Source organism: Aethina tumida, chromosome 1 (assembly GCF_024364675.1).
Source record: "Aethina tumida isolate Nest 87 chromosome 1, icAetTumi1.1, whole genome shotgun sequence".
In the NCBI taxonomy this organism is placed as follows: Eukaryota; Metazoa; Arthropoda; class Insecta; order Coleoptera; family Nitidulidae; genus Aethina; species Aethina tumida.
Genome location: NC_065435.1, coordinates 36066385 through 36093333, shown reverse-complemented (window position 1 = coordinate 36093333; position 26949 = coordinate 36066385). Strand labels below are relative to the sequence as shown.

The 26949-nt window shown below is 34.2% G+C and overlaps 1 protein-coding gene across 1 annotated transcript; it reads left to right on the top strand.

Annotated features, from left to right (window-relative positions):
* The first annotated feature begins 1168 nt into the window (after positions 1-1168).
* LOC126265265 (uncharacterized) lies at positions 1169-26949 on the top strand. Its single transcript, XM_049966112.1, has 2 exons — positions 1169-1315; positions 26332-26949. Exons 1-2 carry the CDS (start codon positions 1169-1171, stop codon positions 26947-26949), a joined length of 765 nt encoding a protein of 254 aa, XP_049822069.1.

Below are 26949 nucleotides of genomic sequence, written 5' to 3'. Positions count from 1 at the left end.
ATACCATATGGAATAAATAATGAAATTATTTACTAACAATTTCTTAAAACAGGAGAATAAGTTTTTGAGAGACTCTGAAGCCGATGTCGTTTGTCTGCAGGAGACATTCCTAAAACCGGACATGGGATTCTTTATCCCAGGATACTCTATCCTCCGGGCTGATCGTTTTTCTGGAGCAGGTGGAGGGGTTGGCATTCTGATCCGGAACTCCATCAGGCACCAGAGGATCGATACGTCCCTCTTTCTGGGCGAGTCGATTGGAGTCGAACTCGCCCTAGAAAGTGGTCCGCTTAGGATTGTCTCGGCTTATGTTCGACCGACTGAGAGAGTTTCCTGACTCAATCTCCCGTCCATCCTGCATCCCAATGTCGTACAGTCATTGCTGGGGACTTCAACAGTAAGCACATAGCGTGGGGTTGTGTAAAATCTAACACCAACGGCGGTTTCCTGCTGCGGGCGTCACTGGACAACCGGTTCTCGGTGGAAACCACCGAGACGCCAAACCACTTCCCTGATAGTCCCTCATGCCGACCTGATATCCTTTCCATTTTCCTCTGCAAAAACATCACAGAGGTGCCGGAGGTCATTAACCACCAGGTGTTGTCTTCGGACCACAACCCGATCTCCCTGGCACTTAACGAGAATTGTTGCCAGTGGGAGCCTCGTAAGAGGAAAACCAACTGAAAGGGATATAGACGGTGAAGTGGATAGGCTGTCAAATGACATCCTGACAGCCTTAGAACGGTCGACGCATGCTTGCCCTAACATCTGCAAGCAGCATAGTCTTCCTGGCGAGGTTGTCACCCTCATCAGGAAGAAAAACCGTAGCAGGAAACTTTGGCAGCGTACTCGGGACCCCTTCATCAAGGCCCGGTACAACGCCCTGAGCCGTGAGGTCCGGGCCTGCCTGCTTGAACTCCGGAGCTCCTCGTTCCAGGAGTTCATAGCAGAGGCCGAACTCCATCCTCGTCGGACCTGGAAAGTCATAAGGTCTATCCGAGGGAGGCGTATGCGCTATCCGCACCTTGTTCATGATGGCATCAAAGTCGTCCTGGACAAGGATAAAGCGGAGGTGTTTGCAGACTCCCTTGAGCGGCAATGCTCTCCAAACGCCAGTTTTCCTGGGTTTGTTGTAGAGCACAACTCTATCAGCCGTCAGGTGGACTCTATGACTTTCCCAAAACCTGATAGTGACATTCTTCCTACTTCTCCCAGCGAAGTCAGAGGTATCCTTAAAGCCCTCAATAACCGGAAAAGTCCCGGCCCAGACACCATCCCCAACGTGGCCCTTAAGAAGCTTGCTACCATTCAGGTGGTAATGCTTACTAACTTTATAAATGCGATGCTCCGTCTCCACTACTTCCCGTCGGCATGGAAGGTGGCGACGGTAGTGTCCATTTTAAAACCCAACAAACCTGCCCACCTTGCTAGCAGTTATCGTCCCATTAGCCTCCTTTCTTCGCTAAGCAAGGTGACGGAGCAGGTTATTCGGACTCGGCTTGAGGAATTTATGGCTGACCAGCACATCCTGCCGAACGCTCAGTTTGGATTTCGTCGAGGCCATGGTACCGGTCATCAGATTTTGCGAGTGACCGAGGATATGGCTGGAAGGCGTAACAAGGGGCAGCATGGTACCATGTTGCTCCTTGATGTCAAGCAGGCATTTGACAGGGTTTGGCACGCTGGTCTAATACACAAACTGGCTTCGTTAAATTTTCCTTCTTATCTGATCGGCACTATCCGCTCTTTCCTTTCCAACCGCTCCTTTCGTTCCGGGGTTGGAAGCGAGTTCTCTTCTTCGAGAACTATTACCGCTGGTGTCCCGCAAGGCTCCAAACTATCTCCTACTCTCTTCAATCTCTATTGTAGCGACATACCATCTTATCCTAGAGTTACTATAGCAATGTATGCCGATGACGTTGCCTTAATTAGCTCCCACAGATGTATATTTTATGCGGAGATCCATATTAGGAACTTCCTGCCTAAACTGCTCTGTTGGTACTCTCGATGGAGATTGGAGATCAATCGTTCTAAATCCGAAGCTATCTTCTTCTCAAATCGACCAAGGTTGCCCCTAAATTCCTTATCAATGATCACCAAGTTGAGTGGAGTCCCAGCGCCAAGTACCTGGGTGTCATACTTGACAAGAAACTCAGTTTCTCTCGCCAGGTCGCTTTGGTAAAGTGGAAAGCTCTAGCAGCCTTTGTTGCTTTGAAATCTTTCTTCCTTTCTAAACGTCTTTCCTCTTTAGTTAAGCTGCGTGTTTTTAACGCGACAGTCCACTCTCTTTTCACTTATGCTTTTCCTATATGGGGCACCGCCGCCCCTTGGCTCATTAGGTCCCTGCAAGGGACCTACATGTGGCTAGTGAGGTCGGCCCTTGGTGTCCCATACTATATTCGTAACAGACAAGTCTGTTTCGAATACAACATTTCCTCTCTTTTGGAGCTGCGGCGCAAACATGCCCTCAATCTCCGGAGATCTATCTTTCAACACTCTAATCCGGAGATTGCATGCTTGCATGACATCCAACCCTGTGAATCTGACAGATGCAAGAGACCTTGTCTCTTGGCTGTCTAGACCTCTACGTCTCTTTGGGACATCTTTTCTTTAGTATGTGGCGGTTAGCTGTAAACCTCTTTAATTTTTTCCTTCTCTCTATTTTCCTAAACCTATATGGTTATACTCTTAGGCCATGATCTTCGGATCGATGCCCGGAGAGGGGTTTTTAGTCGGTTAGTCCGACACTGCCTTCGACATCCAACAGAATGCGTCTTGTATATTTTCCCCTCTTTGACCCAATAAAAAAAAAGAGAACTCTGGACCTGTACGTTTGTTTTGACAACTGACTGACAACTGATATTTCAGTTATTTCATTTTGCTTGTTGGTCGATTTTATATTGGCGATACCAAATATAGAAAGATGATATTCTAAATTGTCGAGATATTCTGAACACAGGATTCTATAATAATAATGGAGGAGCTATCCTCCTGTGACAGTTAACAGAGAAACATTCTTCTGATACAATTTAATTTACAATGCGAAAAAACATCTTATAATTGAAAATAAAGTTTACGCTATAACAGAGTCAAGAATTGAGACACAATTTTCTTAGAAAAGCATTTATTTGGAATACCGATCAGACATGTGTTAGATGATGATATTCTTCCAGGTAAATAGAAAGGAAGAATGTATGAATATTGAATGTGTTTCTTTTGTTTGATAAACAAACTGCCTTCGTTGCTAATGAACCCAGATTATGTACAAAACTATTCTTTGGTAAATTTACCTTCTAAACTTGTTCATTTAGTTATTGCGAAGAGCACAAAAAACTTGAGCAACTTTTATTTATCTTCTAAAGGGTTCTTATCCCATCAAATAACATTCGCAAAGTTCAATTTATATTGTGCATCACAATCTTCAAGTTTTGATTCACCACCACGATTTGAACTTTATTTTAAAGCAAGTATGGAGCATGTAGGTAAAGTAAATTGTGTTTCACCTCTTGAATGTTTATAAAGATTTTTTAGAAAAATACTACTTAATAGGATCCCAGGTTCCTATAATCGCGATTATAAATCAGCAACTAAGGCCAAGTTGTCCAATTTGTCAGCTCTCAAGAAAACGTGGAGACACTTAAAATATATATGCACAAACGTAGATGAAAATTTCAACAAAATTACAAATGATACAGCTATTAATTATAAATTTCATCTGAACAAAGATTGCAAATCAGAAAATTGTAAAGTGGAAATCACTTTTTCATGATTTTGTAAATAAAATGTGTTGACATTATTTGAAGTTGTCATCTAGAGATGAGGAATCTAATTAAATTTTGACATAAAATTAGCAAATTTGGAAAGATTGGTATCTTAGTGTTATTTGAGGGTAATAATCCAACCAAATGTGATAGAAAAAATTCAGTACCTAGCTGAAATTTGCCGCTCACTAATTCTTGCTTAAAGAATCAACTACGTGAATTAACTTTTGATTTAAAAAGGTGAAATAATTAAACATTTACAATAATAGCAACCTACTCTCTGAAGGTTTCGATTACGAGACACTGAAATCAAATCAGTTGCAGATCTCTCGTCGACATTTATTTTGAATCAAAGAAATACTGTCTGTGATTCTGCAGATAATTAACATGTGAATAGAAATTGCTTTTGTTAACATTGTTAACTTTATACTTAAATGCCGATATATACTTTGTTGCTAAGAGAGGTGAGGGATGTCGTCTTTCAAGTAAATTTGATTTGATCTTGCATTGTATTAATATTACATCAAGTTGTGGTTCAGTTATATTTTTTGGTATAATTCTATTCGTTTGAATCCACAGTGTCAACAAATTGACAGAGCAAAGAAATATCGAGATGAGATGAGTTATACTAAATGGTAGAACTGTTCCGAATCAAATTCATCCTTATATTTCAACCTACACTAAATGACCATAAATGTGATTCCCAAATATTTATATATAATATAACTTTCCAAATAAAACTACTTTGTGTACCTTTAAGTTCTGTGGTTAATTTAATATAAGTTTGGTTGTTAATAAATGGTTTCGACCCATTGTCGATTTTTTTAACCTTCAACTATTCAGTGGAGGTACTTAAAAGTTATATGCAACATATTTTTTTAGGAAACACATTTAGTGATTACAGTACAGATTAAAATTTAAGGAAAAATTACTTCGGCACTAATCTAAAATTATAATTGCTATAAACAAGCTTCATTCTCAGATGATAGATGAGTTGAAACCTAGATCCACACTATGGATACATTTCCATAAAATGAAAGTACTTGCTATATACAGAGATAGAAATGTGGAACTCAAACGGGAACATTCCAGTCCTCAGCCTTTTTGGTAGAACTTTTGAATACGGTTTCTTGATAATGATGTTTTCTTCTTTATTGTGATTTTTTCTTGTACTTTTTTCGGATTTCTTGGATTTTTTTTCATATTTCATAGCCTCAGAGAAAATATTTGCCGATGTCGTCAGGTTGTGCCGTGGCTCATTTCATCTTCATTTATATGATGGTAATCAGCCTTTCCATGTGAACGTAACTCCTCGTGCCCAACGAATCGTCGAAATACTTTAAAAAAGATATATAAAATTAATATTAAATATTAATTTTATTATATATACCAATTTTATTTGTTTTTCATTTAATTTAAATAATTTAATTGTGTGTTTAAACATAAAATATGTCATTAATTATAAAAATCTTGAATACAGATGAAAATTATACTTACATTTAAATCCAATTCTTGGGCCACTAGAATCTCTACACCATTTGCCTTTTGCATCGTACTTTAAGATTTTAATCTTAATTTATTCTGAAAACAAATTAATTAGGTATTAATGTGTTGTTTTAAGGAGCATCATATACATGAAAGTACTTATTCTTTGTTTAGTTGGGAATTCCTGTAAGTAAATTAATGAATTTACACAAAAATATTTCCTAAAAATAACAATTTGATACGATCTGTTTCATTTCTAGCATTATTATACACAAGTATTTCTTCCGATTATCATTTCCAATGAGGCAGGGACTCATTAATAATAGCGAGAGTATTTACCTAATAATTTTGAATTGAAGCGTAGGAGCAACTTCAGAGAGATGTGGTTCGTATGAAACAAAAGTTTGAACTGATTAAAGTTTGGTGGTAAACAAGTAAAGAAAACTTTTTGGTCTACCTGATTTTATGAACAAAATTGAAATTAGTTTATGACAACGAAATTCAAATGTCTACAAATGAAAACGAATAGTTAATGTTATAAGCTCTTTAGAGAACAACTTAGGAAACTTAGTTTTTAATTTTTTTACATGTAGATAAAGTAGGAACATATTGTATAGAATTTCATAAGACACAATCAACCAATGATAATTGATAGTTTAAAGTGTAAACCTCAGTACTCATGCAAACACTATACTTACTCATCATTGGTCCAATTCACTCGAGGCAAGTTATGTTAGAATATCTAGACATCGTGTATAACGGTTGTGATGACAACGGAGAATAAAAACAACAGAAGAGCGTAGTTATAGAAACAGAGTTAAGTTGTAAGAGCAGAGTTAGTTGTATACAGCTCACCAATGTTGTAAAATAGTCAATAAGCGTTTTACTGAGTACCTTGCATTATCATTCCACGTCGCCTTGTAAGCAGGCATATTCTAACTATTAACTTTTGTATTTTGACCTTAATGGAAACAAATACTTCCAGTGCTTCCGTGTCCTTTCGGTGAGCACAGGAGTGCGTCGTCAGGATTTCGAGAACACCTCCATAGGCAGACAGCTTACTGCATTACTTCTGCGTTTTGGAGGTGTGGGGTGGCTGGTCGGGAGGAAGGATTGGTGTTAGGGTTAGAAGAAGGAGTACTTCCAGGATTTACCGATGGTATCTGTAGCTTAGCAGACAGCTTAATGCATTACTTACTTTCATTCGTTGTAATTCACCCTCTAGTTCCGAGATTTTAATCTTAACGTCTAGTTTTCAGGTACCTCTTGGCTTATCTTTTTCGCGGACTCTACACATGGTTTATTGGTTTAGTAACCGAGGTTACCAGCCAAATTAACAACTCTTCTCTTTTGTCTGAATATGGCAACTCTTATAACTAAATTCAAACAGAAGGACGAACGTTATCTCTAACTCCATTTGGGGGTCTGATGTCGGTGTGGCGCTTTGCCGAATTTTGCTGTTGTTACTTACTTTAGATAGTTAACTCTTTCGGAACTTCGAACGGAGTCGTGCTCAGGGTTTACCGGGCGGTTGACCTTTCTTTCTGCCAATAGAACCTGGATTTGAACCGCCTTTTCCTTTCCTTCATTCACGGTTTTTGTCTCTTAGTATGAACTTCTTGTGGAACGGAACTGGCGATGTGCCGTCCGGTTCCAATAGGATTCGGAACCACTCGAACGTTTGCAGGCACACTTGCTGTTTTCGCATTTCATTATCGCTAATTCGATTATTAAACTGTTTATAGTACGAAAACAAAAATTTAATTCAGTTGTTTCTTGGATTGGTAAAAATGGTTACCAGACAAGTAAACAAATTTTTTCATTTGTCTGAATTTGGTAACTAACAAAATTCAGACAAAAGAGGGACACTAAATAGAAACAAAAATATCACTACAAACACTTTTGAAAACTGAGGTGTGAGTGTGATGAGAATAATAGTCGATGTTACAAGAAAACTAATCGTTTATTATATTATTACAAAGTGTGCACTCGGCTAGAAACGTCAAAGACTAAAAACTAAGAACTAAAAACCCTTCGTAGCATGACGCTTGCGTTAGGGCATCTATACAGAGGGGTTCCAAGTATCAATGTGCAATTTCATTCCTTAACAAACACTTTTCCGAAGTTGCTACTCAAATTTGGATAAATGACGATTGTTACCGCTGCCATTGGTAACGACAGAAAGGTCTCTTATTGTTAGCGACTTTTGTCAATTGTTCAAAGTGCACCAGGAAATATTGTTGATAGTAACAATTTTTGTTTGAGTTGTTCGTCCTTTCTCCGCCTGCATTTATTTATAATAGTTACCATTATCGAAAGAGAAGAGTTGTTAACGCTAATCCCAAATCTTTATCCCAACCAGCCACCCCCACTCCTGCAAAGTCTTCCAGCTCCAAAACGCAGGAACTCGGTCACCCCCAAGGAGGTGATGTCGAAATTGTCTAACTACGATGCACTAGTTATGGTTCAGTATTCAAATTTATGTATATTGAATTGTATTAAAGTATTTTAGACCAAGTACACTAAGAATTAGAAGAGACTTCTCATAGAGAAGAAAATTTTAAATTGGTTTGGGAAAAAACAGCGCTCATGATTAGCCGTCTCAGATCTCAGTTTCGGTTAATATTTTTTGACAGCTCATTGACAATCTTGGCAACTGATCTTTGTGTAATTTCGTTTCGTTTGGTGTCCAATAATATAATGCTCTAAAAGCGAATTACTGAGAGAGGTTATTTCAATTTGCCAAAATATGCGGAAAGTGGGAAGGTCCTAATTATGTGATGTGAATTTATAAGTTTAACAGAATTGAAAAAAAGCAGCTAAAAAAGATGTTTAAGTTTTATTATTATCTTATCAAAGAAAATATATAAAATTTTGATATTTGTTAGGAATAGCAATGTCTAATTAACAATTCACACACTTTTGTCGATGCATATTCTTCAGACAACAAAAGTATGTTTTACTTTTGATTAATAAACATATCGCCTTCATTGCTGTTGAAACCTGAATATGTACAAAATATCATTTGATTTCAAAACTGATCTTGAACAATTATTTGGTAACTTCTTAAAATTTCGTCATTGAAAAGACAAAAACAACAAAAGAAATAAGTATTTACACTTCGTTAGCTGTTTGTTTCACTTTTTTGCCTTCAATGCAGACACAAATCTAATATGTTTGTTTATATTCAAAACGTAATTATAATTTTGTCCAGATTGATGTTTTCAATGAACTCAGAAGTCTTTATTTATCTAGTAATAGAGGTCCTTATGATATTCTTTCTACAGTATTGAATGAATTGTGGATTTTCATTAACAAAGCCTCTAACAATGAAACTTAATATGTTTTTAAATTCTACTTTATGTCCTAACGTACGTAAAAAATCATTTGTTATACCTATCTTAAAGGATGGAGATAGTTTACTTGTTGTTTTCCAAGATTGTCCAAAAAAATCATTTCCAAAATAATTATGCCATAGTTCCAAAATATTATCAATGAGAGTCTATATGAATTTTGCAAATATAAATCTTCTGCGACCAACCTTTTTATTTATAAACTCTCGACAGTTGGTGCTCTTGAAAATCATTTACAGGTTGATGCTGTTTATACAGACATTTAAAAGGCATTTGATAGAATCTGCCATGATTTATTGTTTGCTAAACTAAATGGGCTGGATTTGACAAGTAATTTTTCCACTGTAAATAATCATAACGATTGTAATGTAAAGTGATTAGTTTTTATAAAAAAATTAATCAACACCATATTCGCAAGTTATACTTTAGATAAAAGATATTAATGTAATGTGTTTGAAATTTAAAAATGAGTAATAGATTGGGCGGTAGTTTTTCTAGAAAAGTTGGTTCGGCTCAAGCTAAACTGAATTTGGGTAAATGTAAAAGAAAAGCTGGAGAATATCTTGATGCGTTTGCCCACACATTAAAGTAGCTTTTTACACAAATACTGCTGTAGGATCCCAGGTTTTGCGATGTTTTGTCTTATAAAATAACCTCTTTCCATAATCGGTATCGCGATTATAAGTACAGCAATTAAGCAGAACGAAATACTCTCACATTAGCTGTCAAAATTGCCAGAGATGTCAAAACGTGCATACTCCTTAGGAACTCGTTAGGAATATTTAAACAATTACAATAATGGCAACTTGATGCCATTATTGTGGAGATGTCGATTACTAGTCCTGAAAGTCACGGAAATCAAATTAGTTGCAGATCTATCGTCGACATTCAAAAACTATCTATGATTCTGATAGATAATTAACATGTGAAAAGAAATTGTTTTTGTTAACTTTGTTAACTTTATATTTCCATTAGAATAGATTGCTGCTAAGAGAAGTTCCAACTATTATAATTTAGTTTGAATATGTGATACGGACGACGTGAGGGATGATATTGAAAACAGGATAACTAGATGTATATACACATAAATAAAATTTTAATTAATTAGTAATTACAAAACTAAACGAACATTTGGGAGTGGGTGTTGGACTGAGTGACATTTTACGAACTTTCAAGTTTCAATAGCAACGAAGGAATTTTGTGTATCAAATAAAAGAAAATAATATTTATGTTGCTAAGGTTACGATTCCTTGTGACATATGCCAGACGTTAAAATATAAACAAAACATCCAATGTCCAATTGAACCTTATTCGAAATATGTAATTTAGAAATAAGTTGTCTTCTTTCAAGTAAATTCGATTTGTTTCTTCCATTTCTTCTTTTATTGATGATCCTTGCTCCTGGATTTGCATTTGAAGACTTTTATGACCTTACTTATTACAAGTGTAGCACCCTTACTTACTTTGTTTCTTGTGGTTGGTATTGTTGACTCAGAATACTGTTGAGTCACTTTCAGGTTGTTTAACATCTTGTGATAGTTTTGATTTCACAGAAATTGAAGTTATCTTCATGCCGGAGCTTTCAATAGCAATAATCATAGGTTGATAGGAGGACTCTGGTAGACCGGAGAGTAGCACTGTAAATAGCCATTCATCGTCAACTGCGAAACCGATGTTTCTGAGCTTGTGAGCAGTACATATAATTTTGCTCACACATTTCTCTACGTTTTGACATACAGTAAGTGAAGTATTATAGAGATCACGCAGCAGCCCATCACAGCGTGTCAACCAAGAGTCATCAAATACTTATGAAAACGTATCCCATACTTCTTTTGCAGTACTACTCTCTTGTATGTGCACGTAATTTATTTAGTCAACTAGTAAATTTATCTTAGTTTTTGCCTTTGTGTCTCGTTTTGTGTCCACACTGACACATGTGGTGGGGTCTATGCAGTTTCACAACTCCTCTTGCTGTAGGTATGATTTTAGAGCAAATCGCCACGTTACGTAATTATCTCGGCCGGTTAACTTTTCAATTAATGCCAATTGATTGTTTGCTGACAATTTAAGAACCCTTATTCCAGATGTTACGAGAAAACACTTTTCAATTGTCGTATTGACGTTTTAGGTTAACTTCATTACTTTTCTCAGTAAGTAAACCATTCTCGGCTTCCCTGGGCTTTTCTGGCTCCATAACCTGTTAATTTTTCTTAAAAGAATTTTTTATTTCAGGAGAAAAACTTATATTTAAGAATTTAGTGTTAAAATTACAACTTAACTGTCTACAGACGCACAATTCAAATTACAATTTTATCAGTTTATGTGTAGTTTCTACAGGTCATCGCATCAGTTACAATTGGATTCCCAAGAGGAGATGAAACATTATTTGTTTTAAGTTGTGTTATAATTTTCCTTTCTATGTAATAGCGTAAGCTACATTGCGCTGTAAATTAGATTTTTTTGAGAAGAATGCTTCAGGTAAACTACTTTGGGTTAAAAAGACAGCATTAAATTAACTGAGGAATGCATATTATCGGAATTTGTAAGCTGGGTCATCTCCTTGATTAGTATTTATATGATCCCAATTTTCGCACTGAAATATCCTCTTTCTGTAATTCGCCAAAGAGCATTATAGGATCGGACACCAAACAAAACAAAATTACACAAAGATCAGTTGTCAAGATTGTCAGTGAGTTGTCAAAAAATACGAGCCGAAACTGAGACTGAGACGGCTAGCCATAAGCGCTACCAAATAATTTCATTCAAATAGAAACGTTAAATAATTACTTTAATAACAAGGTTATATAAATGTTTGTGATTTAAAGTACTGTAACCTGTATTCCATTTCTATCTACACAGTTCTGCCATACTAATTTAAGAGTTTATTTTCTATGAGAAGGCTCTTCTAATTCTTAGGGTACTTGGTCTAAAATACTTAAATACAATTCAATATACATAAATTTCAACACTGAACCATAAATGGTTCACAATTTCGACATCACCTCCTTGGGAGTGACCGAGTTCCAAGAAGTCTTCTGAGTTTTGGAGCTGGGAGACTTTGCAGGGGATGCAAGGGTGGCTAGTTGGGATAATGATTTTGGATTAGCGTTAGGAGTAGGGGTACTATCAGAGTTTACCGATAGTATCCCTAGTATAGACGACAAAGCTGTGTAAGCACTCTTTCACTCTCTGTATCTCACATTCTAGTTCCAAAATTTTATTCCTAAGGAAATCGGGTACCTCTGGAAACGTCAGCAGACTTTTGGGTTTTATTGAGTTTTTCACTTAGCTTTTCTTTTTTCCGGACCCTACACATGGTTTATTGGTTTAGTAACCGAGGTTACAAGCCAAATTAACAGCTCTTCTCTTTCGATTATGGTAACTATTATAACTAAATTCAGACAAAAGAAGGACGAACAACTCAAAAAAAATTGTAATTTTCAACAATATTCCCTGGTTGCTACCCACACTTTGAACAATTGACAAAAGTCGCTAACAATAAGAGACTTTTCTGTCGTTATCAATGGCAGAGGTAACGATCGTCATTTAACCAAGTTTCGGTAGCAACTACGGAAAAGTGTTGGTAGTGATATTTTCGTTTTTATTTAGTGACCCTATTAAAGTTCCTATTAAAAGACAAGAATCGTGAAATAAGAAAAGGAAAAGGAGGCTCAAATCCAGGTTCTATTGGCAGAAAGGAAGGCGGTACCACATCCAACGACACAACTAGTTATTGTAAAGCCCCAGTTTTGATCGGTTACATTAGAGTACATTAGAGTACCAATTAATTCTCTGTATCGTGCGGGGTCTTTGAATGGTTTTAAATCTCTGTTAAATTTTGAGTGGCAGTCATACGGTGTTTTAATTGGATTGCAATCTACCATTCTGAATTTCTCTAAAATATATTTTTTTTGTTTTAGTGTTACTCCTTTCTTACTTTGATTAATTTCTATTCTAAAGAAAAACCTTGCAATCTATGATCTTCAATTTCTCAGCTAATTCTCTCTTAATTTCATTACCAGTTCATTTTCGACAGTTCTTTTGTACTCCTTAAATTTTTCAAAAACTTCTCTCTTTGACTTAAGGAAAAAACCTGGCACCACCTATTATATTCGTCTATTAATGTAAGAAGATATCTTGATCCACCGCTGAATTTGACTCGCATTGGTCCGCAGATATCTGAATGGACAATATTCAGTAACTGCTTACTTCTTCCTTCTCTGTCAGTAAAGGGTTTCCTTGCTTGCTCACCTCGTTGACATTGTCACACCACATGGGTAATTTATCATTATCCAATTTATTACCGTGTACCAGTCGCTTTCTGTACAAATCCTGTACACCTTTATAATGTAGGTACTCTAGTTGTTTATGCCACAGGACCATTTTGTTTGAATTTCTATGCATTATTCACTTGTAGACATTTGAATTTCGTTGTATATAAACATATTACAATATTTTTCATAAAATCAAGTAGCCCAAAAAGTTTTCTTTATTTGTTTACCACAAACCTCTTATCAGTTCAGACTTTTATTTCATAAGAAACACATCTTTCTGAAGTTGCTCCTACGCTTCAATTCAAAATTAATAGTTAAATATTCTCTCTTTATTAATGAGGTTCTTCCTCATTGAGAATTGTAATTAGCAGAAATACTTATGTACAGTAGTGCTAGAAATGAAACCGATCGTACCAAACTGTTATTTTTAGGGAATTGTTTTGGCTAAATTCATTATTTATATTTACAGGAATTCCCAACTAAACACAAAATAAGGCTTCATAAAATAACACATTGATTTGTTTTCAGAATAAATTATGATTATTTTTTTATTGGAGCAAAGAGGGGCAAATCTACAAGACGTAGTGCCGGACTTTACCGACTAAAAACCCCTCTCGGGGCAATGATTCGAAGATCATGACCTAAGAGTAGTTAACCATAAAGGTTTAGGAAAATAGAAGGGAAAACTAAAGAGGTACGTAACAATCGCTACATAGTAAAGAAAAGATGTTCAAAAGAGACGCAGAGGTCTAGACAGCCAAGAGACAAGGTCTCTTGTATCTGTCGGATTCACAGGGTTGGATATCATGCAAGCATGCAATCTCCGAAACCATTTTATAACACCAAACTAATATTAAAATATCGACATAAGTTAAACAAAGTAGTTATGTTATATTTAAATATTTAGGAATCTCATTTATGGTCATCCACTGTAGGTTGAAATACAAGGATGAGATTGATTCGAAACAGTTCTACCATCAAAAATATTATAACAAATTGAAAAATCATCACGATATTCCTTTGCTCTGTCAATTTGCTGAGACAGTGGATTAAAACGAATTATAAGAAAAGATATAACTGAACCACAATTGGGTGTTATATTAATACAATGTAAGAATCAAATCAAATATGCTTGAGAGAAGACAACTTTTTTATAAATTACTACATAGTTCTGACATATGCCATAAAGAAACGTAATTTGACATGTTATTTTATTTTTTGACAAACAATTCGTTGCTATTGATACTTGTTTGCAAAATGTCACTCAATCACACACTCACTCGTTTTATTTTTTAATTACAAATTAATTAAAATTTTATTTGTTTTCAATTCTATTCCTCACCTTATAGTAGTTGAAACTTCTCTTAGCAGCAATCTATTCTAATGGAAATATAAAATTAACAAAGTTAACAAAAACAATTTCGTTTCACATATTAATTACCTGTCGAAAATAAATGTCGACGAGAGATCTGCAACTGATTTGATTTCAGTGACTTGCAGGGCTCGTAATCTAAACCTTCAGACGGTAAGTTGCTATTTTTGTAACTGTTTAAATATTTCACCTTTTTAAATCAACAGTAAATTCACGTAGTAGATTCTTTCAGCTTGAATAAGTGAGCGACAGATTTCAACTATGCACTGAATTTTTCTCCTTCACCTTTAATTATCACCCTCAAACAACACTAATATACCAATCTTTCCATATTTGATAATTTTATGTCGTAAATTATTTAGATTCTTCATGTCTGGATGACAAGTTCAAATAATATTAACACAATTTATAAACCAAATCATGAAATAGTGATTTCTATTTCACAATTTTCTGGGGAAATAAAGATTTGAAATCTTTGTTGGGTTGAAATTTATAATTAATAGATTTATCTGTTGCAGTTTTGTTAAAACTTTCATCTACTTTAGTGCATATATATTTTTAGTGTTTCCATATTTTCTTGGGAGTAGGCATGTTTTGACAAAACACTGACAACATCATCGAGAACTAAAGTTGTAGTGTTTTCGTTCTGCTTATTCGGTTATCATATAATCGCGATACCGATCATGGAAAGAAGTAATTATGTACAATCAAACATCGCGGAGCCTTGTATCCTATTAAGCAGTATTCTTCTAAAATATCTGTAATAAGGTATATCATAATTGAAATGAAAGTTTATGCTCTTATAGACATTCAAGAAGTGAGACACAATTTACTTGCTTTACCTGTATGCTCCATACTTGCCTCAAAAATATGTTAAAATCGTGGTAGTAACTCTCCATATGCGTTGGGATGTAGATGGAGTTCTTAGATACTTTATTTAAATTTACATTCTGTAAAAAGAAAAAATTTTTGAGGGTATTGCAAAAATTATCTTCAAAAATTGATTGAATAAATCATATTGTAGAAGAGAATGAAAAACACAGTGACCAAAGATTTTTTTGAAAGAAGGAAAATAACGGAGCGATTTTTAATTAGGGATGTCTCAATTTGATTATACGGCGTTGTAGTGCGTTGATTCAGTCAACCAAAGGGGCGGTATATATAACACGATATTTTACACTAAATACTCTCTGTACTCTGTAATATTGTATAACTTTGGTTAACTTTTGATATATATACAAATCGGGATTTTTTTTACAGTTTCTAAGACATTTTGGTGTTTTGTTAATATATCTTATCTCCTAACTTTATTTAAGTGAACTTAATTATTATAATTGGTAATATTTTGATACAGCAAAATAAAAGCCCACGGGAAATTTTCATGTGGCTTGATTTCCGAGAATTTCATGATTAATTAACACTATTTGAAATCAGAGCTCTGAAATAGATATATTTCGTTATTAATGTAATTGTTACAATATTCCGCCTTGATTAACTGCAATAAATTCTGTATCTAAGGGAATCCAAATTTAAAAAAACAATAGAACACTTGTTGTAACCTAGCATCTGTAATTTACAACTGTTCCCAAAACTTAATTTAAAATATTAACAATTTCAACATTCAAGAGATGCTGTGAAACTTTAGAACAGTAGGTGTCTCACCATTCAAAAAATCAACAACAACATACGCGCCATTAATTTATTTCAGATGTAATTCATAAGGAATAACACATAATTTCTAAGGAAAGTCAAATTTGATGATTAACATCAGTGGATCAAATTTAAATGGAACATGTGTGTGGTTTAAATTAACGGTTAAGACTTGAATAATACTATTTGGAGTAAATAATTAAATTATTTATTAACAATTTCTTAAAACGAGAGAAGTTTTTGAGAACTCTGGTTCTGTACGTGTGTTTTGACAACTAACTGTCAACTGATGTTGGAGATTTTGCTTGTTGGACGATTTTATAATGGCCTTACCAAGTACACAAAGTTGTTCTTCTAAATTGTCGAGATATTCTGAACACAGGATCCTATAATAATAATCGAGGAGCTATTTTCCTGTCACAGTTAACTGTGTAGCATTCTGCTGATATAATTTAATTTACAATGCGAAAAAATATCTTATTCTTGAAAATAAAGCTTACGCTATAACAGAGTCAAGAATTGAGACGCAATTTACTTGGAAAATCATTTATTTAGAATACCGATCAGACATGTAGTAGATGTTAAGATTCTGCATATAGCATATAGATAAACCAAGTAAATTGTGTGTCACCTCTTGAATGTTTATCTTTCTTTTCAGTTATGTTATACCTTATAGCACGGTAAAGTAGTTTTTTTAGAAACTAACTACTTAAAATGATCCCAGGTTCCTATAATCGCGATTATAAGATTAGCAACTAATTAGAATGAAAATACCCCAACATGCCCAAGTAGTCTAATTTGTCAGCAAGTTGTCAAAACGTGCGTAGGGGTTACGAGCTCTCAAGAAAACGTGGAGACACTTAAAATATATATGCACTAAAGTAGATGAAAATTTCATCAAAATTACAAATGAGCTATTAATTATAAATTTCAACTCAACAAAGATTGCAAATTTTTACACAGAAAATTGTGATTTGATTTTGTTTATAAATTGTGTTGTCATTATTTGAACTTGTCATCAAGACATGAGGAATCTAAATAAATTTTGACATAAAATTAGCAAAATTAGAAAGATTGGTATCTTAGTGTTGTTTGAGGGTAATAATCCAACCAAACGTGAAAGAGAGAAATTCAGTACCTAGTTGAAATTTGCCGCTCACTAATTCTTGCTTAAAGAATCAACTACGTGAATTATTTTTTGATTTAAAAAGGTGACATATTTAAACAGTTACAATAATCGGCACCTACTGTCCGAAGGTTCCGATTACGAGTCACTGAAATCAAATCAGTTGTAGATGTCTCGACGACATTTATTTTCCATCAAAGGAATACTGTCTGTGAATCTGACAGATAATTAACATGTGAATAGAAATTGTTTTCATTAACTTTATACTTAAATGCAGAAATATATTTTGCTACTAAGAGACGTGGGGGATGAAATTGAAAACAAGTAACTTGCCTGATGTATATACACATAAATAAAATTTTAATTAATTAGTACTTACAAAATTAAACGAACATTTTGGAGTGAGTGTTGTATTGAGTGATATTTTGCAATCTTTCATGTTTCAGTAGCAACGAAGGAAGATTGTTAGTCAAATAAGAGAAAATAACATTTATGTTGCTAAGATTACTTCACCTTATGATGTATGCCAGCCTGTCCAATTATAGGCAAGAGTTATGGTTAATTCAATTAAACCTAATTCGAAATATGTGGTTTGGAATCACGTTGTCTTCTTTCAAGTAAATTTGATTTGATCTTATATTGTATTAATATTACATCAAATTGTGGTTCAGTTATATTTTTTGTTATAATTCTATTCGTTTGAATCCACAGTGTCAACAAATTGACAGAGCAAAGAAATGTCGAGATGAGTTATAATAACTTTAATGGTAGAACTGTTCTGAATCAATTTCATCCTTATATTTCAACTTACACTAAATGACTATAAATGTGGTTCCCAAATATTTAAATATAATATAACTTTCCAAATGAAACTACTTTGTTTAAGTTTTGTGGTTAATTTAATTAATATTAACCTCCAATTAGTTAGTGGAAAGAAGTACTTAAAAGATATATGCGACATAATTTTTTAGGAAACACATTTACTGATTACAGTACAGATTAAATTTTAAGGAAGAATTACTTCGGCACTATTCTAAAATTATAATTAGAATAAACAAGCTTAATTCTCAGATGTAGGATGAGTTATAAGGTAGGTCCATACTATCGAAACATGGAACTCGAGATGGCGATCTGTGGTACAAGAATTGAACTTCTATCCAAAGAAAATTTCGACACGAGGCGGATTCAGGTAGAGGCGTTACTTACCAAAATCGATACCTGGAATTTCGTTAATGAAGTATCAAAGTCAGTTAGATGTCAGGGTGACAAAAAAAGTGAATCAGCCCTTAAAACGTGGATGTAAATAAGATAAAAAGGTAAATGCGGACATAATCCTATGCATAAGCCCATCGGACCTCAAGAGTATCAAAGGATTCGAGATTTCCAAAGATGTATGGCACTTTTGAAACAATTATTTTATATATTTTATATATTTTATATTATTTGATTAAGTATAAATAAAATTGGATAACGATAAATTACCCACGTGGTGTGGCATATATCAATGAGGTAAATATGCAAGGACACCCTTTACTGCCAGAGAATTAAGAAGTAAGCAGTTACTGAATATTGTTCATTCAGACATCTGCGGACCAAAGCGAGTTAGAACCAGAGGTGGATCAAGATATCTTCGAACATTTATAGACGATAATAGTGGATGGTGCAAGGTGTATTTTCTCATGTCAAAAGGAGAATTTCTTGAAAAATTTAAGGAGTACAAAAGAACTGCTGAAAAACGAACTGGTAATGAAAGTAAGAGAGAATTAGCTGAGAAATTGAAGATCAAAGAATGCTAGGTTTTTTTTGGAATAGAAATTAACCAAAGTAAGAAAAGAGTAACACTTAAACAAAAAAAATATATTTTAAAAAGTTAACAGAGATTTAAAAATGTTCAAAGACTCCACACGATACAGAGAATTAATTGGTACTCAAATGTACTCTAATCCATCGATCAAAACTGGGGCTTTACAATAATTAGCTGTGTCTTTCTGACAATCGAACCTGGATTTGAGCCGCCTTTTCATTTTCTTATTTCACGGTTTTTGTCTCTTAATAGGAACTTCTTCTGAAATGAAACTGGCGATGTGCCGTGTGGCCCCAATAGGACTTTGAAGCACTCAAACTTCTTGCAGGCACGCTTGCTGTTTACTCATTTCATGACCGCTAATTCAGTTATTAAACTGTTTATAGTACGAAAACCTAAACTTAATTCAGTTGTTTCTTGGATTGGTAACCAAGGTTACCTACCAGGTAAACAAATTTTTTTATTTGTCTGAATTTAGTAACTAACTAAATTCAGACCAATTCAGTTACCATATTCGAAAGAGGAGAGTTGTTAATTTGGCTGGTAACTTCGGTTACTAAATCAATAAACTATGTGTGTGAACTATGTGTAGTGTCCGGAAAAGAGACAAGCTAAGTGAAAATCTCAATAAAAACCAAATGTCTGCCGACGTTTTCAGAGGTACCCGATTTCCTTAGTGTTCAAATTTATGTATATTGAATTGTATTAAAGCATTGCATATTCTTCAGACAACAGAAGTATGTTTTACTTTTGATTAATAAACATATCGCCTTCATTGCTGTTGGAACCTGAATATGTACAAAATGTAATTTGATTTCAAAACTGAACTTGAACAATTATTTGGTAACTTACAATTTCGTCGTTGAAAAGACGAAAACTACAAAAGAAATAAGTATTTAGTCTTTACACGTGAGCTGTTTGTTTCGTTTTTTAGCTTTCAATGCAAACACAAATTTAAGCAATATCGTTTTGTCATGAAAATATTTTGGTTTATTTTCAAAAAATAATAATAATTTTTTCCAGATTGATGTTTTTAATGAACTCAGAAGTCAGATTATCTAGTAATAGAGGTCCTTATGATATTCCTTCTACAGCATTGAATGAATTGTGGATTATCATTAACAAAGCCTCTAAAAATGGAATTTAACTTGTTTTTAAAATGTGCTTTATTTCCTAATGTACAGAAAAAATCATTTATTACACCTACCTTAAAGAATGGAGATAGCTTACTTGTAACAAATTTAGGCCTGTATGAAAAATGTTTTGTATTCCATAATTGTCCAAAAAAATTCATTTTCAAAATAGTTCCAAAATATTATAAATGAGAGTCAACATGGATTTTGCAAATGTAAATCTTCTGCGACCAACCTTCTTATTTATAACAATTCGACAGTTGTTGCTCTTGAAAATCATTTACAGGTTGATGTTGTTTATACAGACTTTTACAAGGCATCTGATGGAATCTGCCATGATTTATTGTTTGCTGAACTAACTGGGCTGGAGTTGTCAAGTAAGTTTTCCACTGTAGATAATCATAACGATTGTAATGTAAAGTGATTAGTTTTTTTAAAAAAATAAATCAACATTATTTTCGAAAGTTACACTTTACATAAAAGATTTTAATGTAATATGTTTGAAATTTAGAAATGTGTAACAGATTAGGCGGTAGTTTATCTAGAAAAATTGGTTTGGCTCAAACTAAAATAAATTTGCGTAAATGTAAAAGAAAAACTGGTGAATATTCTGGTGCACTGATTGCAGAACAATTTTTAGATGGGATGGACAGTATGCTAAATTACTGCTTAAAGTATGCGTTATTGTTGAAGAAGAAATAATGTGTAGAAATAGTTAATCTTTCCATTTCTCTGTTAACGTTATCTATTATTGACTAGTAATTAATAAGTCAACTTAGTTGTCACGCCCTTCCATATTCTGTCATTGTCAAAACTTTTCGGGTTATTCATCAAACTCTCTAATACCCTCAAAAATTATTTCTTATTACAAATTGCAAATTTAAATAAAGCATCTTAAGAACTCCATTTACAACTCAACGCATATGGAGAGTTACTACCACGATTTTAATATATTTTTAAAGCAAGTATGGAACATATAAGTAAAACAAGTAATCGTGTCTCACTTCTTGAATGTCTATAATAGTGTAAGCGTTCCTTTTAATTATGTTGCCCTTGTTGCACTATAAAGTAGATATTTAGAAAAATACTGGTTAATAGGATAACAGGCTCTGCGATGCTTTGTCATATAAAATAACCTCTTTTTATAATCGGTATCGCGATTATAAGATCAGCAATTAACCAGAACGGAAATACTTCAACATTAGTTGACTAAGTTGTCAGAAAGTTCTCAAAACGTGCGTACTCGATAGCAACTCTCAAGAAAACGTGGAGACACTAAAAATATATATGTAATAAATCAACAAAAGAATGCTATTACTTATAAATTTCTACTGTAAAAAGATTGCAAATCTTTACGCAGAAAATTGTAGAATAGAAATCAATATTTCATGATTTGGTTTAAAAGTTGTGTTGACATTATTTGAACTTGTCATCCAGACATGAGGAATCTAAATAATTTTCCTCATAAAATTAGCAAATATGGAAACATTGGTATCTTAGTGTTGTGGGAGAGTGATAACCCAACCAAAAGTGAAAGAGAAAAATTCAGTGCATAGTTGAAAATTGTCGCTCACTAATTCAAGCTGAAAGAATCAACCACGTTAATTTACTGTTGATTTAAAAGAGTGAAATATTTAAACAATTACAATAATGGCAACTTTTTGTTTGAGGATTTCGATTACGAGTGCTAAAAAATCACGGAAATCACGAACTTTCAAGTTTCAGTAGCAACGAAGGAATTTTGTTTATCAAATAAAAGAAAATAACATTTATGTTGCTAAGATTACGTTTCCTTGTGACATGTGCCACACGTTACAATATAAACAAAACGTCCAATGACCAATTAAACCATATTCTAAATATGTAATTTAGAAAAAAGTTGTCATCTTTCAAGTAATTTTGATTTGTTTCTTTCATTGTATTAAAATTACATCAAATTGTGGTTATATTTTTATTATATTTCTATTTGTTTTAATTGACAGTGTCATCAAATTGACAGAGAAAAGAAATATCGAGATGATTTTTCGATTTGTTATAATAACTTTAATGACAGTGATTCATTTATTTAATGACCACGTTACAAATCACATCTGTGTGTGAAATGATATGGACAAATTGCACGTGTTGATTACCAGGAAACTTTTGCACAAACAATCAGTTCAATACGATCGTTACTATCTGTGGCTGTACAAAATAATCACAAAATCAAGTAACTAGACGTAAAGACAGCATTTTTATATGGAGAACTTGAAGACACCTATTTATGACTTAACAAGAAGGGTTGGATCATGACGAAAACATGGTATGTAAATTGAACAAGTCACCATATGGGTTAAAAGAATTCCCTTGCTGCTGGCATGCCAAATTCGACTCTACACCGAAAAGAGTTTTAGTATTTATATGGAACAAATATTAAGCAGAATTGAAATGACTAATGCTGATCCTAATACTGTTCCAGTCGACCCTAACATAAAGCTACAGTAGGAAGATACTACCTCACTTCTGCTCTTCATAATAACACAGCTCGTTCCGTCAAATTTTATTTGGCTACCATCGCAAATAATCTGACTTAGAGACAATAGATTTGTTGCCAATTTAGGAACACATAATAACACAGCTCGTTCCGTCAAATTTTATTTGGCTACCATCGCAAATAATCTGACTTAGAGACAATAGATTTGTTGCCAATTTAGGAACACATAATACTTTTGTAAAAAGCACCTTTTTGTTTTGACCTTCATCGTCATAATGGTCCAACCTCACTTGTTCTGAGCATTGCACAGATTATACTTTGTTGTTTGCGACTCTGATTTTATGTATGACAGGAGCCGTCATATTTTCAAGCATGTTCTTACGTCTTGTCATGTGTGACGATGCATCGGAAGCCACTTACCATGGGTCATTTTGGCTGGATGTTGCCTCAAACGCAGCAGCATATGATGAACTACTTGCTTTTTGTTGAACATTCTTGGTTCTGGATTTGCATTTGAGGACTTTTATGACCTTACTTGTTACAAGTGTAGCACCTTGGACCCTTACTTTGTTTCTGTGGTTGTTTTTAATTTTCTTGATGACTGACAATACTGTTGAGTCACTTTCAGGTTGTTTAACATCTTGTGATAGTTTTGATTTCACAGAAACAGAAGGTATCTTCATGCGGGAGCTTTCAATAGCAATAATCATTGGTTGATAGGATTCTGGTAGACCGGAGAGTAGCACTGTAAATAGCCATTCATCGTCAACTTCGAAACCAATGTTTCTGAGCTTGTGAGCGGTACACATTATTTTACTCATATATTTCTCTACGTTTTAACATGCAGTAAGTGAAGTATTACAGAGATCATGCAGCAGCCCATCACAGCGTGTCAACCAAGATTTATCCCATACTTATTTTGCAGTACTACTCTCTTGTATGTGCACGTAATTTATTGAGTAAACTAGTAAATTTATCTTAGTGTTTGCCTTTGTGTCTCGTTTTGTGTCCACAATGACACATGTGGGGGGTTTTATGCAGTCCACAACTTCTCTTGCTGTAGATGTGTTTCTATAGCAAATAACCAGGTTACGTAATTATCTCGGCCGGTTAACTTTTCAATTAATGCCAATTGATTGTTTGCTGACAATTTAAGAACCCTTATTCCAAATGTTACGAGAAATCACCTTTCAATTGTCGTATTGACGTTTTAGGTTAACTTTATTACTTTTCTCAGTAAATAAGTCTTTCTGGGCTTAAAAGAATTTATTATTTCTCAAGAAAAAATTATATTTAAGAATTTAGTGTTAAAATTACAACTTAACTGTCCACAGGCGCACAATTCAAATTACAATTTTAACAGTTTATGTGTAGTTTCAGTGCACTCCTACCTGGTCATCGCATCAGTTACAATTGGCATCCCAAGAGGAGATGAAACATTATTTGTTTTAAGTTGTGTCAAAATTGTTCATTCTTTATAGTAGTGTAAGCTACATTGCGCTGTAAATTAGATTTTTTTTAGAAGAATCCTTCAAGTAAACTAATTAGGGTTAACAAGACAGCATTAAGTTAACTAAGCAAAGCATATTATCAAATTTAGTATGCTGGGTCAGCTCCTGGAGTAATATTTATACGATACACATTCTCCACATTTTGGCAGATTGAAATAACCTCTTTCCGTAATTCGCCAAAGAGCATTATAGGATACCGAACAAAATAAAATTACACAAAGATCAGTTGTCAAGATTGTCAAGGAGTTGTCAAAGAATACGAACCGTATTCCATATCAGTCTTCACAATATTGCCAAACTAATTTAAGTATTTCTTTTCTATGAAAACTTTTTTCTAAATGTTAGTGTATTGACCTTTTTGCTTTAATTCAATTCAAAATACATAAATTTGAACACTGAACAATTTCTAACATTATCTCAGTCATCTAAATCTTATCAATATTAAAATTTGCCCTAATATATATATTATTCTTTTCCTTGAAAAATATTACATTTTACCAGTGTGCGTTTATATTCGGATTCAAACTCAGATAAATAAACTATATGTATTTTGAGGAGAAAAGACAAGCCAAGTGAAAATCTCAATAAAACCCAAAAGTCTGCCGGCGCTTCAAGAGGCCTTAAGATTAAAATATCGGAACTAGAGGGTGAACTACAAAGAATGAAAGTAAGTAATGCAGTAAGCTGTCTGCTAAACTACAGACACCTTCGGTAAATCCTGGAAATACTCCTACTTCTAACACCAATCCTTTCTCCCAACTAGCCACCCCACACCTCCGAAACGCAAAAGTTTTCCACGAAGTGGGTCATGCCTCTAAAAGTGATGTCGAAATCGTCTGATGATGACGCACCCCTGTGCTCACCGAAAAGACATGAAAGGACTGGAAGTCTTTATATCCATTATGGTCAAAAGCCAAAAGTGAATAATTGGAACAGTTTACCAGCATCTGGTTCTGATTTTTATTCCAATCATTGTGCATCAGTGGATATATTTTTAGTAACTGGAGATTGAAACCTGCCCCGAGTGAATTGGACTAATGATGAGTTTAGTGTTTTCATGAGTTCTGAGGTTTACTCATTAAACTATCACTTGTCATTAGTTGATTGGGATTTACTTTTAAGCAATATGGATGTTAATGATTGAGAGCACAAATCTTATGAAATTTTATACAATATGTTCCAACTTGATCTACCTATAAAAATAATTAAGAACTATGTTTCTTAAGTTATTCTATAAAGAGCTTATGACATTAACAATTCATTATTCATTTGCAGATATTTGAATTTCGTTGTCATAAGCAAAATTAAATATTTTTCATAAAATCAAGTAGCCCAAAAAGATTTCTTTATTTGGTTACCACAAAACTTTAATCAGTTCATATCGAAACCTACCTCTCTTATACATAATTTGTTTTCAGAATAAATTCAATAAATTAAGATTGAAATCTGAAAGTACGATGTAAAAGGCAAATGCTGGAAAGATTCTAGTGGCCCAAGAATTGGATTTAAATGTACGTATAATTTTCATCTGTATTCAAGATTTTTATAATTAATGATATATTTTATGCTAAAACACACACAATTAAATTATTTAATTTAAATAAAAAACAAATAAGCCATTTCGACGATTCGTTGAACATCAGGAATTGACACATTGACAGACTGATTACTATCATATAAATAAAGATGAAATGTGCTATGACAAAGCCACACATCGGGAAATATGAAAAAAAAAAATCCAAGAAATCAAAAATAGTACAAGCAAAAATCCCAATAAAGAAGAAAACAGCATTACCAAAAGTTCTACCAAAAAGGCTGAGGACTGGAATGTTCGCGTTGGAGTTCCACATATCTGTCTGCGTATAAAGCAGGTACTTTCATTTTGAGAATTAAGCATGTGTATAATATATAATAATTTTATAATTGTGGCGAAGAAATTTTTCCTATTGTAATCTGTACTCTATGACGGTAAATGCGTTTCCTAAATAATTATGTTGTATATATTATAAATAATTATGTTATATATAGCTGTAAATCTTTCTACTGAAAAATTGGTGGTTGAAAAAATCGACAATGTGTCGAAACCATTTTATAACACCAAACTAAATTTTCGACTTAAGTTAAACTAAGTAATTTTATTTGTAAAGTTAAGTTATATTTAATTATTTGTGAATCTCATTTATAGTCTTCCAGTGTAGGTTGAAATATAAGGATGAGATTGATTCGAAACTATTCTACCATCAACAATATTATAACAAATCGAAAAATCATCACGATATTCCTTTGCTCTGTCAATTTGCTGACACTGTGGATTAAAACGAATAGAATTATAAGAAAAGATATAACTGAACCACAATTTGGTGAAATACAATATAAGAATCAAATCAAGTTTTGCTTGTCAAAATTAGATGCCAGGAGCACGGAAGACAGTTCGACTTCTCACGAAAGGCCATCGCCGCGCTCCCGTCCACACCCGTCGCCGCGACGCCATCAACAAAACCGGAGCCATCCCTTCCAGGGGCCGAGTACGCGTCTATCGTTCCATGAACCAGGCCGCCGCAGAGACAAGAGGACGACTGACGATGTTGAACCAAGGCGACTATCCGGGTCGGATCTCAAACGTTGTTTTAACTGCCAGGAAGTAGGTTACATAAGTCGCAACTGCCCACGATCCAGAACTAATGATGTCTGTCGCCTTTGCAAGGAACGGGGACATTACGCGAAGAGGTGTCCTAAGAGGAGAGATGTTAAACCGCGATTCGATTTACAGCGAATCAACGTCCTCCAAATGTCTGTGCCTGGCTATCGCAAATGGGGCGTTACACCAGAAGGGAACGGGTTATCCGTGTACTTGGACACTGGTAGCGAGTGTAACGTAATCTCGCCAGAATGCGTGAAGAGAATCGGACTTCAAACTCAACCTGTACAAGCGACACTGTCCGGTTTCGGGGGCGGCAGGACAGACGCCAACAGGCAGACCCAGCTAGTAGTAACTGTCGACCGATGA

Coding starts and splice junctions, on each gene's coding strand:
- LOC126265265 (XM_049966112.1), top strand. CDS start 1,169: ATGACTTTCCCAAAACCTGATAGTGACATTCTTCCTACTTCTCCCAGC. Junction 1,316..26,331: donor AGCTTGCTACCATTCAGGTG/GTAATGCTTACT, acceptor AATCAAATCAAG/TTTTGCTTGTCAAAATTAGA.